The 12,493-nt window shown below is 40.0% G+C and overlaps 1 protein-coding gene across 3 annotated transcripts in view; it reads left to right on the forward strand.

Moving 5' to 3' along the window:
* The window catches only part of SH3D19 (SH3 domain containing 19), a 187,731-nt gene that overhangs the window by 148,843 nt on the left and 26,395 nt on the right, over window positions 1-12,493 (forward strand). For all 3 annotated transcript variants that reach the window (XM_081304757.1, XM_081304755.1, XM_081304756.1), the window contains exons 8-10: window positions 799-906; window positions 6,296-6,408; window positions 11,484-11,545. In XM_081304757.1, the coding sequence (XP_081160883.1) occupies window positions 799-906; window positions 6,296-6,408; window positions 11,484-11,545 (283 nt within the window). The remainder of the gene's footprint in view (window positions 1-798; window positions 907-6,295; window positions 6,409-11,483; window positions 11,546-12,493) is intronic.

The raw sequence follows: 12,493 nt of genomic DNA on the forward strand, positions 1-12,493 counted from the left end.
AGCACATGTGAGGCACTGGGTTCAATCCTATATATAAAAAAACAAATAAGTAAAAAATAAAGGTTAAATTCTTAAAAGAGAAAAGAAAATCAAAGAGTCCATTTCCTTCTGTTAAAAAAAAAAGTTTTATAGTTATGTTTTTGTTTTAAATACATTCCCTAGGCACATACTATCCATTTAAAATAAATCAGTAAAGATGGAGAAATGCCTCAAAATTAAATATTTGAAAGGAGATGTCTTATTTTATTTCTGGAATAAAACATTTTTTGTGTTCCTGTCACTGGAGTGTAGAACTTGCTGAACAGTAGTTCAAGTCCAAGGTTGCCCCTTTCCCATGCTGGGCAGGGTGCTGGAGGAGGAAGGCCTTGGTGGTACTTCGGGTAACTATGTCAGTGTATGCACAGCGAGGTAGGAGAGAAGAACTCTTCCTTCCTGGGGGATCCGGGAGGGTTTATGGTTTGGAAAGATGGTCTCATTTCAGTTGCCCCTCATTTTCAGGCAGACACTTATGAAATGAAATGATTACACTCCCCTGAAAGCTCGCTTTACATAATTCAGGATTGTCCTGGACCTCTCTCATCACAGAGGAAGAAAAGCCCTATGAATTATTTACAGAGCACTAAATTATTTCCTTTTATGAGCTCCAACTTTGTTTTTGTCTCTGTAAACCGAGATTTTGTTTATCCATGAATAGTTTTCCCTGGGGCATGAAAAATATGACTCGTAAATTATGAATGAGGTTTTTTGTTTGAGTTCGTGTTAACTAAAACATGCAAAATAAACTATGTTTTCCATTAGATCCCTTTCAGCTCCCCACAAAAACTGAACCAACAAAAGAAAGAGCAATTCAACCAGCAGCCGCCAGGAAGCCCACTGTAATTCGAATTCCAGCCAAACCAGGAAAATGTAAGCACTTCTCTGCCTTCATATTTATTTGCATTTCCAAGAACCTGGGAGAATATATATGCTAATTTATCCATGTCTGCTTTTGAAATTATTGGTAACTTGCTATTTATTATTCATAGTCATGGACATTCAAAAGCAAGGTGTTTTCTCTCAATTCTTTGCAGAATTAGCACAGTAAATTTGAATTTCATTTTTAGGTAAGGTTGTGTTTACACAGAGAGAATGCATGGAGAATGTAAGTCTCAGAACAATTGTAGTATCCCATGTTGGTGCCTCTGGTAAAGGTTGAGGGGAAAGTAATCGAAACTAATAGCAAATGAAGTTGTACGATTTCATCAGGGGTGTATTTTTCCAATCAGCATCATCTAAATATGGCTATGTGTGAATTGTGTGAAAAGCTGTATACAAAAGCTTTAAAAGCATATAACAATGGATGAAAATTCCTTCTTTCTTCTTATGATGGCTCCATTGCAAGGAATAGTACTTTTAAATTACTCCATGCATTTTTAGATAATTTTTCAATTGATTTTTAAGTAGTGCAAGAGATGAAATTCTGTATGAGCTTTAACAAGTACTTTAAAAAGAAATATGAGGAGAGGGGGAGGGGAGGGGGCATGGGGGCAGGAAAGATGGTGGGATGTGATGAACATCATTACCTTAGGTACATGGATGACTGCACATGTGTTACGACTACATTGTGTATAACCAGATGAATGAAAAGTTGTGCTCCATTTGTGTACAATGAATTTAAATGCTTTCTTCTGTCATGTATAACTAATTAGAACAAATTTTTAAAAATTTTTAAAAAGAGGGCTGGGGATGTGGCTCAAGAGGTAGTGCGCTCGCCTGGCATGCACACGGCACTGGGTTCTATCCTCAGCACCACATAAAAATAAAATAAAGTGTTGTGTCTACCGAAAACTAAAAATAAATATTTTTTAAAAAAATTTTAAAAAGAAAAGAAAAAGTGGCACATGCCTGTAATCCTGGCAGCTCAGGAGGCTGAGGCAGGCAGATCCCAGTCCAAAGCCAGGCTCAGCAACTTAGTGAGACCCTGTCTCTAAATAAAATATTAAAAAGGGCTGTGGATGTGGCTCAGTGGTTAAGCGTCCCTGGGTTAATACTTAGTACCTTAAAAAAAAAAAAAAGTGATATTTAGGGCTGGGGATATAGCTCAGTAGTAGTGTGCTTGCCTACTAGGCACAAGCCCCTGGGTTTGATTCCCAACACTGCAAAAATAAAAAAGATAAAAATAAAGAGAGAGCGAAATTTGACATTTATTGTAATGGAAAAGCCAAAAGGCCAAAACTGTTCATTTTAGGCCCCAGAGATTATTATTTTTTTTTTTTTTTAAAGAGAGAGGAGAGAGGGAGAGAGAGAGAGAGAGATTTTTTTAATATTTATTTTTTAGTTCTTGGCGGACACAACATCTTTGTTGGTATGTGGTGCTGAGGATCGAACCCGGGCCGCACGCACACCAGGCGAGCGCGCTACCGCTTGAGCCACATCCCCAGCCCGATTATTTTTTAAGTATGGGTAGAATTGCGTGTGTGGGTGCGCGTGCGCGCGCGCCCAGGTCTTCAACCTGTACTGTCTTGCTGGCATGCCCTTTATTTTAGGGGTTGGTTTTTCCTATGAAGCACTACCCAGAAGAATTATTGGTTTTGTCTCTTGATGGCTTTGCCATTAACTGATGGCTCTCAGCCCAGTAGCTAGAAGATTGAACTGAGTTGCTGTGAACAATGAGGAGGAGAAAAAGTCAAGGATATGAGAAACCAAATTCTGGTGGTTTCTCACTTCTTATATTGTAGTGTGAGTTAAAGAACAGGTGGTATATTTCTTTTGACAGTGTCATAGAGCTCAGAAATCAGTAAATGATAGCTCATCATGTTGTTTGCCTGTTTGCTGTTACCTTATTAAATGCACTCTGGATTTTAACAGGTACAGTGAAATATAATGATAGTAAATATTGCCAGAAGCCCACGTGGGTCTTAAGCAATACAACTTTTATCCTTAAATTTATTCTCCTGTTGTGTTGTGTCCTTTAAAATGCCAGGTTTGACAGTTTGATAGGAAGACTCACAGGACATAACATAGTCATGTTCATGGCTATGATTTATTACAGCAAAAATGTATGAAGCAGAATCAGGGCCTGGGGATGTAGCTCAGTGGTGAGCGCTTGCCCAGATTGTGCAAAGCCCTGGGTTCTGTCCCTGGTACAGGGGAGGAGAAGGGGAAAGTATGAGGCAAAATCAGCAAAGGGAAAGGTAAATGGTGTGAGATCTGGAGGAACCCTGGAATAAACATCCGAGTCTTTTGTTAGTGAAGTCACACAGGATAAGTAACCCTCCCAACAAGGAGTTGTGACAACATGCTCCTGTTAAAGAGCATGTTGCCAACCAGAGATGTTGAAGTGTTGTCAGCAAGAAATGTTCATCAGAGGGTCATGAGTGGAGGCTGGTTCCATAGGCACCCCTAGAAATCTTGACATGTACTGAAATTTCAGATTCCCAGAAGGAAAGCAGGTGTTCCACATGAAACATATTCTTGTATTTTCTCAGTTCTGGGAATCATGGGAACTGTCCCAAAGTCCAAGTTCCCAGACACCAACTAAGGGCTGTAGTGACCTTTTCTGCACACCTCTCAACTGGCTATACCAGGGCAGAAACTTTAGTCTCCCCATGGAACTCTAGGAACTGTGAGAAAGTTGAACGCCGTGTGCTGAAAGTGAGGAACTGACATGCCAAGATGGTGGGTATTTTTTTGTAGGAGGTACCAAGGATTGAACTCAGAGGCACTTGACCACTGAGCCACATTCTCCAGTCCTATTTTGTGTTTTATCCAAACACAGGGTCTCACTGAGTTGCTGAGCACTTTGCTTTTGCTCAGGCTGGCTTTGAACTCACTCATGATCCTCCTGCCTCAGCCTCCCAAGCCACCGGGATCATAGACACACGCCATTGCGCCCTGCTCCAAGATGGTTTCTGAGGAGTTGCTCATGGATGGGGTAGAGAGAGAAGAGGGGAGGGGAGGGGAGGGGGGATAGTAGAGGATAGGAAAGGTAGCAGAATACAACAGTCACTAATATGGCAGTATGTAAAAATGTGATGTGTAACCGATGTGATTCTGCAATCTGTATTTGGGGAAAAAATGGGAGTTCATAACCCAATTGATTCTAATCTATGAAATATGATTTGTCATGAGCTTTGTAATGTTGTGAACATCCAATAAAAAAAAAAAAAAAGGAGTTGCTCATGGCAGGTGTGGTGGTAATCCTAGCTGCTGAGGAGGCTAAGGCAAGTTTGAAGCCATCCTTGGCAACTTAGCAAGGCCCTGTCTTAAAATTTAAAAAAACAAAACAAAAAAAGACTGCAGATGTAGCTCCGTGATAGATCACCCTGGGTTCAATCTTTAGTACTGAAAAATGAACAAATGAATGATACATACATATAACAGAAACCAGGCAATGTATATATGCTGCAGAGAAAAAAGAACAAGACTTTAGGTGTCTGAAGAACTTGGAGTGACCAGGGAAGAAAGGAACACTGTGGTTGAGAAGTCCTTGATATTCTCTGAACCCATCAGGTCTTCTCCCTTGGGACCTGTTATTCTAACCAGGACATTCTTTTCCCAGATATCTGCATGGCTCCCTCCCTCCCCATTCTTTCAGGTCAGCGGCCACTCTTTTCTTAGTGATACCTTTGCCTGCGGCATGCAATGTAAAAGCAGAGTTCTCCTTTCACAGCCCAGGTACACCCTGGGGTGGCCCTTCCTGCCCAGAAACTCCCTCTTTACTGCTTCCCTATTTCTACTTTGTACTTTTAAATATTTCTAACAGTGTCATATGCTAAATGTGATTCATTGTCCTTTTGAATAGGGAAAGTACAGCAAGGGGAATGTCTTCAAAATGGTGACTGCCTTCAGGGCTGGGGACTGCCTAGTGGCAGAATGCTGCCTAGCCTGTGCAGTGTCCTCCAGCCTGGGGGGGAAATAGCTGGTGACTAAGTTGGATGTGTCTGCGTGGGTCTTAATTCCCAGGGCAGCTCTGCCTCTCACCGAGAACACTTGCCTGTCTCTAAATCATTGTTTTCCTAGCAGCTGGCCTGGGTATTTTCTTCCCTTGGAGAATGTTTTCCTGTCTGTGGATGAAACAGGAACCTGACAAATCATCCTCTTGTTATAGGTTTTTCATGTGAAATGGCAGTAGAAAGTGTTCATTTGAAAAAAAAAAAAAAAAAGAAAATTCCCATCTCCTTTCAGGGTCCAAACCCAATACTGTAAAAGGTGGCCTTGGCCTCCTTTGGTGTGTTACGGTCATCCCCTCCTCAGGCAGTTTTGCACACAGATTTTAATTAGCTGTCACTCATTATATCTGGTTGTCTTTGCTTTCTTTTAAAATAAGTTGGGAGCACACTGTTACTGAGATAGGATGTGGTTTGGAATGTAAAGGTATTGTTTTTAATTGAGGCTAACTATGCTCATTAATCTAGAGCTAAAAAATTAGAAAACATTTATATACTTGTGGATGGGAGTGGGTTAGGTACACCTCCTGTTAAAGAGCATGTCTTATTAGAACGAGTCAGGCTTTAGGGTTCAAGAGCCAAAACCAAACAAAACACCAACATTAAGACCTTGGATAGCTCATGTATTTTCTTTCTTCATTAGTAAATTAGATAGTCTATTCATCTAGCACCACACTGTCTAGTAGATCTTTCTGCAGAGATGGAAATGTTCTGTATCTGTACAATAGCCCTTCGCCACCAGTGACTGTTGAGTCCTTGAACAGTGTGGGCCAGGGACAGGGTTGCTGCCTGTGGAGGCTGAGGCAGGAGGATTGCAAGTTTAAGGCCAATCTGGGAAACTTAGCAAGACCCTGTCTGAAAATAGAAATCGGGCTGGGGATGTGGCTCAGTGATAGAGTGCTTGCCTAGCATGTACACACCCTATGTTTGATGCCCAGGACCATAAAAAAAGGGAAGGGAGGGAGGGAAGTCTCCATCTTTGTTGACTAGTGCAACTGAGGAATGAAATTTCCATTTTATTTCATTTACATTAAATACCTACATGGGGCAGCTATCGAGTAGACTAGATAAATCCAGCACATAGAAGTTGGCTGAAGAAATATATTCAAATAAGGTTGCCTTGAGTTGATGCCAGGAACATAGACGTTTCTCCACAAATGCTAGCTGCTGTTGTAATTATTTAGTATTATTTTCACTCTCTCTAAAATATATAATAAAAGTAACTGGTGTTGACCAACACATGGATTTCTGTCCGTCCTGTGTGTGGCTCTTTTGTGTTAGCCATTTTTCTAAGAAATCAAGCTGCAATCATTTCATTCTTTGGAATGCCAGACTAGGCATTACTGATGAATTTCTGTTTTTTCCAGGTTTACATGAGGATCTGCAAAGCCCACCTCCACTCCCAGCTGAAAAACCTATTGGAAACACGTACAGCACAGTACCTGGAAAACCCAGTAATGCTGACAGATCTAGAAACTTGGTGAGTGGCTGTCGATTGTGTTGTGTAGAGTATGTTATGTTGAAGACAGAGCTGTGCACCAGTGTTAAATATTCAGCTAATGTCTAGATGATTTTACTACTGGTCATATTGAAAAAATACTTTTATGAGAAACCGGTTGCCAAATCCCATGCGATGTTCAATATTTTAAAAGTCCCTACAGAGGAATTCTGCTAATTCATTATACTTCACTATAAAATAACCTATATTGTACCAATGTAATGACATTGCCTTTTAAATGATGCTAATAATGAGGAAGTTATTTAAAATCTGGGAAAACCTTTAATATTTATGTAAGTGGATTTAGCCAGATTGTCAGCTTTTATTTAAAATACCCAACTGGTGGCATAATTTTAAGATAATTACCCAAAGACTTTTTTAATGTGAAATTAAAGAGAAAAATGTTTTTTAAATTAGTGCTTTACTGTACATATGTTAAGATGATGTATATATTTTTATTATAATCTCAGTATGATTCCTCATATATTTTTAAAAATTTTCATGCGATAGATGATCTTTAAGACTTGTTTCAAAAGAAATCAATTCTTAAACTCTTTGAACCACATTTTCAGTTCAAATTTTATAATAGGTTTACACTATGCTTATCATGCAGGCAAACCCATCTAATCATCTAGAAAGAGACATTTCTTTGAAGGAGAGATTAAATTAGTCAATACCAAGTTAAAGGAGATTTTCTGTAGAATGAATTAAAATTCAGTGGTCATTTGTACTTTCAGAATGTTGGTAATCGTTTTTTATTAAAACTGGGCCAAGGGCTTGGGATGTGGCTCAAGTGGTAGTGCGCTCACCTGGCATGCGTGAGGCACTGGGTTCGATCCTCAGCATCACATAATAATAAAATAAAGATATTGAAAAAAACCAGGCCAAGCCACGAGTGGTGGTATACACCTATAATCCCAGTGGTTTAGGAGGCTGAGATAGGTGGATAGCAAGTTCAGTGGCAGCCTCAGCAACTTAGCAAGGCCCTAAGCAATTTGGCAAGACCCTGTGTCAAAATTAAAAAATAAAAAGGGCTAGGCATCGAATTGGTGTGAATATTACTGTGTATATAACCAGAGATATGAAAAATTGTGCTTTATAAGTGTAATAAGAATTGTAATGCATTCTGCTGTCATATATAAATAAAAATATACAAAAAATACATAATGCAAATATACAATGTATAAAATATATTTTAAAAATCACAGAAAAATAAGAATAAATAAATCTTTTTTTAAAAAAAGGCTAGGGATATGTCTCAGTGGTTAAGTACCCCTGGGTTAAATCCCTGGTACCAAAAAAAAAAAAAAAAAAAAAATGGGCCAAGGAAACCCCAAAGAGGATAGTAGGCCCCTACCATACTGTTGTTGAATGAGAAAGTCTCCCACTTCCATGGAGGGACAGCTACTTGAGAGGGTTATGGGTTTCTACTCTCAAAGTGTTAAAAAGGGAGCGAGAGGGTGATGAGTAGTGTATATATCATTCAGGAAGTGATGTCATGGGTTTTTTGAGTGACAAAGCTCTATTGAAATAATTATTATATTGGGTGTTAAGCAGTCTCCAAGCAACTCCCATGTTTTAGAAAAACAAGAAAAGGAAGTTGGAATACACGAAACCGTCTGGGGAAACACTAGAGGCACAGTTGTGTTTGTTCCTCACAATCATAACATGAGGAAAGTCCTGTCCGCCACTGTTTATAGGGTCGGAGCAGGTCTGTATTTTCCTAAATACATACATAATAAATAAACTGAGTATGAAAGAAAAACAGAACAGACACAAGTTCAATTGTTACCCCCGTCCAGCGCAGGCTGTGGAACCAGGGTCACTTGGATGAATCTGGGCGAACAGATTACCCAGACACAGAAATTACCTTTTTCTTGTGTGGTTTCAGGACAGCTTCTCCGCCTCAGATGTAAGGTCCCCCAAGGGGACAAGAGAAGAACACCGGAGGCAGGCGGGGTGGGGGAGCACAATCTGAAGCCCTATTTATTGAGGGGAGCTGTTGATAGAACACTCCATCCAAAAAAAGGTAAAGGGTGGTATTACAACAAACAGGGGGTGTAACTCAGCCCCATTGGGGACACCCAATCCCTGAGCTGCACCTGCTGCAATCAGAGGTGAGTCCACATGAATGCCAGCTCAGTATTTCCTTACTCCACACTTAAAGACATGTGCTTAGCTCCTGTTCAGGGCGGCCTCCGACATTCAGTGATTTACCTGAAGTCACGTGTACAGACTTCTAGAGACAGAGAGTCACAAAGATGCTTAAGAAATTCCTTTTGTTTGAGAATTATGAATACTGAATGAATTTTAGACCAGAGGCCCTAAAGATTAAAAATGTGGATATGAGGGTCTCTAGAAAGAATATTTCATCAGTGTAGCAACCCAGGAGAAGAGGCATGGTCTTTGCCAACTGCGTCTTTTAATGGCATACAACAAAAACCCTCTGCTATTTCTCTTGCCATGAATACTGGGGAACTATCCATCTCGGGTAAGATGGCTGCAGTTGACAAGTCCTCGCCTTCTTCACTTAAATGGTGAAGGACTCCAGGGTGAGGAGCGGCAGGGCCACTGGAGCCCTTCTGCCAGTAAAAGCAGATGCCTCTGTGTGCCCTGCTGCCGCTGGGCACACAGGCTCTCAAAGCATCCCCAGGGAAGTTACCCACAGGTACAGGAGGAGAGTCAGCCGAGAGAGCAGAGTATGTATGTGTCAGTCATGTAGCTCAGAAGGGTCTGTGGGAGGAAACAGGCTGATTTTGAATTCAGAACATAAGCAGCCTAAGTTCTTAGAAGAAATACATCTATAGAGGCTGCTTAGTAATTCCCACACACAAGAGCACACAGGAGTGTGGTCTCAGGAGAAATCTTTGTCTTTTTAAAATACCACAAAAATACTGGGGAATTATTTTGAAGTTAAAGTGTGATTCTAATGCCGATGAACAAAAAGATTTCTACAGACAATACAAGCAGAAAAAAAACAAATTTGCCAGGAACTGAAATGCTTATCCAGACACATCAACTGCCAAAGTCCAGGGATCTCAGACTAGAGAAAAATTTCCACAGAGCAGGTACAGAGAGGCTTTGAAGTATGCGTGGAATGCTGAAGAGAAGGAAGTCCCTAATCGATAATCTTCCAAAGACTGTCAGCAGAACCTGGGCATAAGCCCATGCTTGAGCAAACACGAAGACAGTGGCTCTGGGGAGAACTGTCCCTGTGTTCTTGGCATTTGGAGTGTATCAGACATAGCAGTGCCTTTCAAGATGTGCCTGATGTCCCTGAGGAGTTTGGATGTACTGCCTTTTTTTATTCTGATTTAAAATTTTTTCACTGTAGAAAATTGAGAAATTAAAAAATATTTAAGATTTCCTACAAAATTATCACCGTGGGTCTGGAAGTCAGTGGTAGAACATTTGCTTGCTCAAGGACCTGGGTTCAATCCCTAGAATCACAAAAGAGCAAAAGAAAACAAAACAGAACCACCACCCAGGGGAAACTGCAGGTAATATTTGATACCAATTTAGGACCATATGCTGTGTATTTATTACAATACATCATCCTTACCTTTCCCTGTCAAGTTCATACATTGATATTCTTTTAAGATTTCTCCTTAATTGTTAAGGTATACAACTATAATGTTAAAAAAAAAAGTAATAAAAGTTTCTCCCTATCTGTTTGAGGTTTTTTGCTTTAATTTATATATATACATACATATGTATGTATATATAGATATAAACATAAATATATATTTAGTTAGATTTATTTATTTTATTTTTATGTGGTGCTAAGGATCGAACCCAGTGCCTCATGCATGCTAGGCAAGCACTCTACCACTGAGCCACAACTCCAGTCCCTAATCATGTGATTTTTAAGGGAAAGTTATATTCCATGTGAATTTAAAATCATGAAAGTGAGTTTTAACTCATTTATAGGATATGAAGGAAGAAAACAGTCTGAATTAGCCCAGAGATTCCCAAGCTATAATTAAACCCCTTTACAAAAAAAAAAAAAAAGAAAAAAAGAAAGTATAATTTTAAAGGACTAACAGTTTTTCCCTATGATGTCTTAGAATATTTCTTGTGTATTGTGTTGGAGTCTTAGAAAATGGGAGAGGAAAAGTAGGTTTTACCTGGAAATTTTCCAGTTCTGATTTTTAAAAGGAGACAATTAATTAGAAGAATTTAGTGAGAGGGTTTTTTTGGTTTGGTTTTGTTTTGTTTTTTGAGTTTGGCTTTGAGATCTTTTAGCTTGTCACTCAACAGGAGATCTGAAGATATTTCTGGGAGTTGTGCTCATTCTCCAATGCTTGGGCTATGTCCTGTTCAGAAGACCTGTTTAAGCAGCAGCTTGAGTCCCTTCCCCTGGGAAAGGCTTCCTGTTAATCTCTCTGCGTTTCCAGTTTCTCTCATCTACGGTTAGGTTACATCCATCTTTAATTTTTCACATTGTTCCCCTTTACTCTTCCCTATAAAACTCTTAGCCCATCCATCTACGGTGGCATGGTGGTACAAGTGCCCTTTGGGCCATCTCTCGGGCTGCTTTTAATTCTCGCCTCTTCAGTTTTGCAAAATGTCGAAACCATCCAGTGATGAGATAGGATCTGCCTATAAAACAACTAATAACCACTTCAATTAGTAGGTGTTTAGACTCAGGAGCAGTGTTTCCTCTGTGTAATTGGGATTAACAGGGTCATGTGTTTGTTTACTTCCTATGGTGCCTGCTTACTTTGTTACTGTGTGACCCACCATGATGTAAATGTCATCCCCTAATATCTCATGAATCATCCGGTGCGTGGCCCTGTAGTGCTGTTGTCTGGTTCTGGTCCACAACAGGAGATGCCTTGGTTTCCTCTGCTGGGTGTTTTCACTTGTATTAGGACATGAATAGTGTGGAGTAAAGAGTGAGTTAATATTATTTAAGATCAAAAATTCTTTTCTGCTATTTTCAATAACTGAGCTACATTTACACTTTCAGTCCCAGCTAAATTCTCTAAAGTTCCTCTTGACAAGTTCTTGTTTTAGGTTAATGTTGGCTAAAAATTCTCCTCTGATCCTTGTAGGAATCCAACCAAGCTGGTGAGACCGGAGGTTTTGTGCGAGGACCCCCAAGGTTGCCACCAAGGTAAGGAAGTGTGGGAAAAGTTAGAGAAAAATGAATGAGCCGGGCACTGTGGTGTGCACCTGTAATCCCAGCAGCTCAGGAGGCTGAGGCAGGAGGATTGCAAGTTCAAAGTCAGCCTCAGCAACTTAGTGAGATCCTGTCTCAAGATAAAACATTTTTTAAAAAGGGGGACTGGAGATGTGGTTGGTACCAAAAAATAAAGTAAAATAAAATGAATGACTCAGAGACCTGACGATCTTTTTGCATCATCCAGACCAAGTATTGTTGGTCTCAGATCTTTGTTTAGAGATAAAATAAACCCACAAATTCACCCCGGCTACCAGCCTACAGTCTGCTTCTGACAGCAGGTTAGAGGAATCTCCGCTCCTTTTTCTTTTAACATAGTCCAAAATTTTGCAGAGCACAAATGTGGATTTCTTTTACTTTTCCTCAAACAAATGAACAAGGCTCCTTCCCAAACCTACAACAACCCCACTTCTGGAACACACACACACACACACTCACACACACACGCTCACACACACACTCACACACACACACGCTCACACACACACACCCTCCCAGTTAAGAGAGACAGGCCTGGTTCAGGGCATCTGTAAAGGGACACAGGCTTTGTGAATGCAGAGGTGACCTGCTTTCTGAGCTCCAGAGCTGTCTGAACAAAAGGCTATAATGCTACCAGAAGACACTGCCATGTTGAAATTTATTTCTATCATAGTTTTTAAGAAAAAGCTTTCAACATAAGAGTTGTCCTCTCCCATTTTCAAAATGAGTTTTCTTTATGTTAATCTAAGTTAGTCTTAATAGTAACTCCTACCATATGAACATCAGGGGTTTTGATGTTCCTCTTCTAATCACATGCAAGCCCCCAGCACATATACCTGATATCTTATTATAAGCTTTTCATCTCAGACTTCGGTGGAAAAGTGCTTAGCTTCCTGAAATAGT

Source organism: Spermophilus citellus (assembly GCF_964194105.1).
Source record: "Spermophilus citellus genome assembly, chromosome: 8".
Taxonomy (NCBI): Eukaryota; Metazoa; Chordata; class Mammalia; order Rodentia; family Sciuridae; genus Spermophilus; species Spermophilus citellus.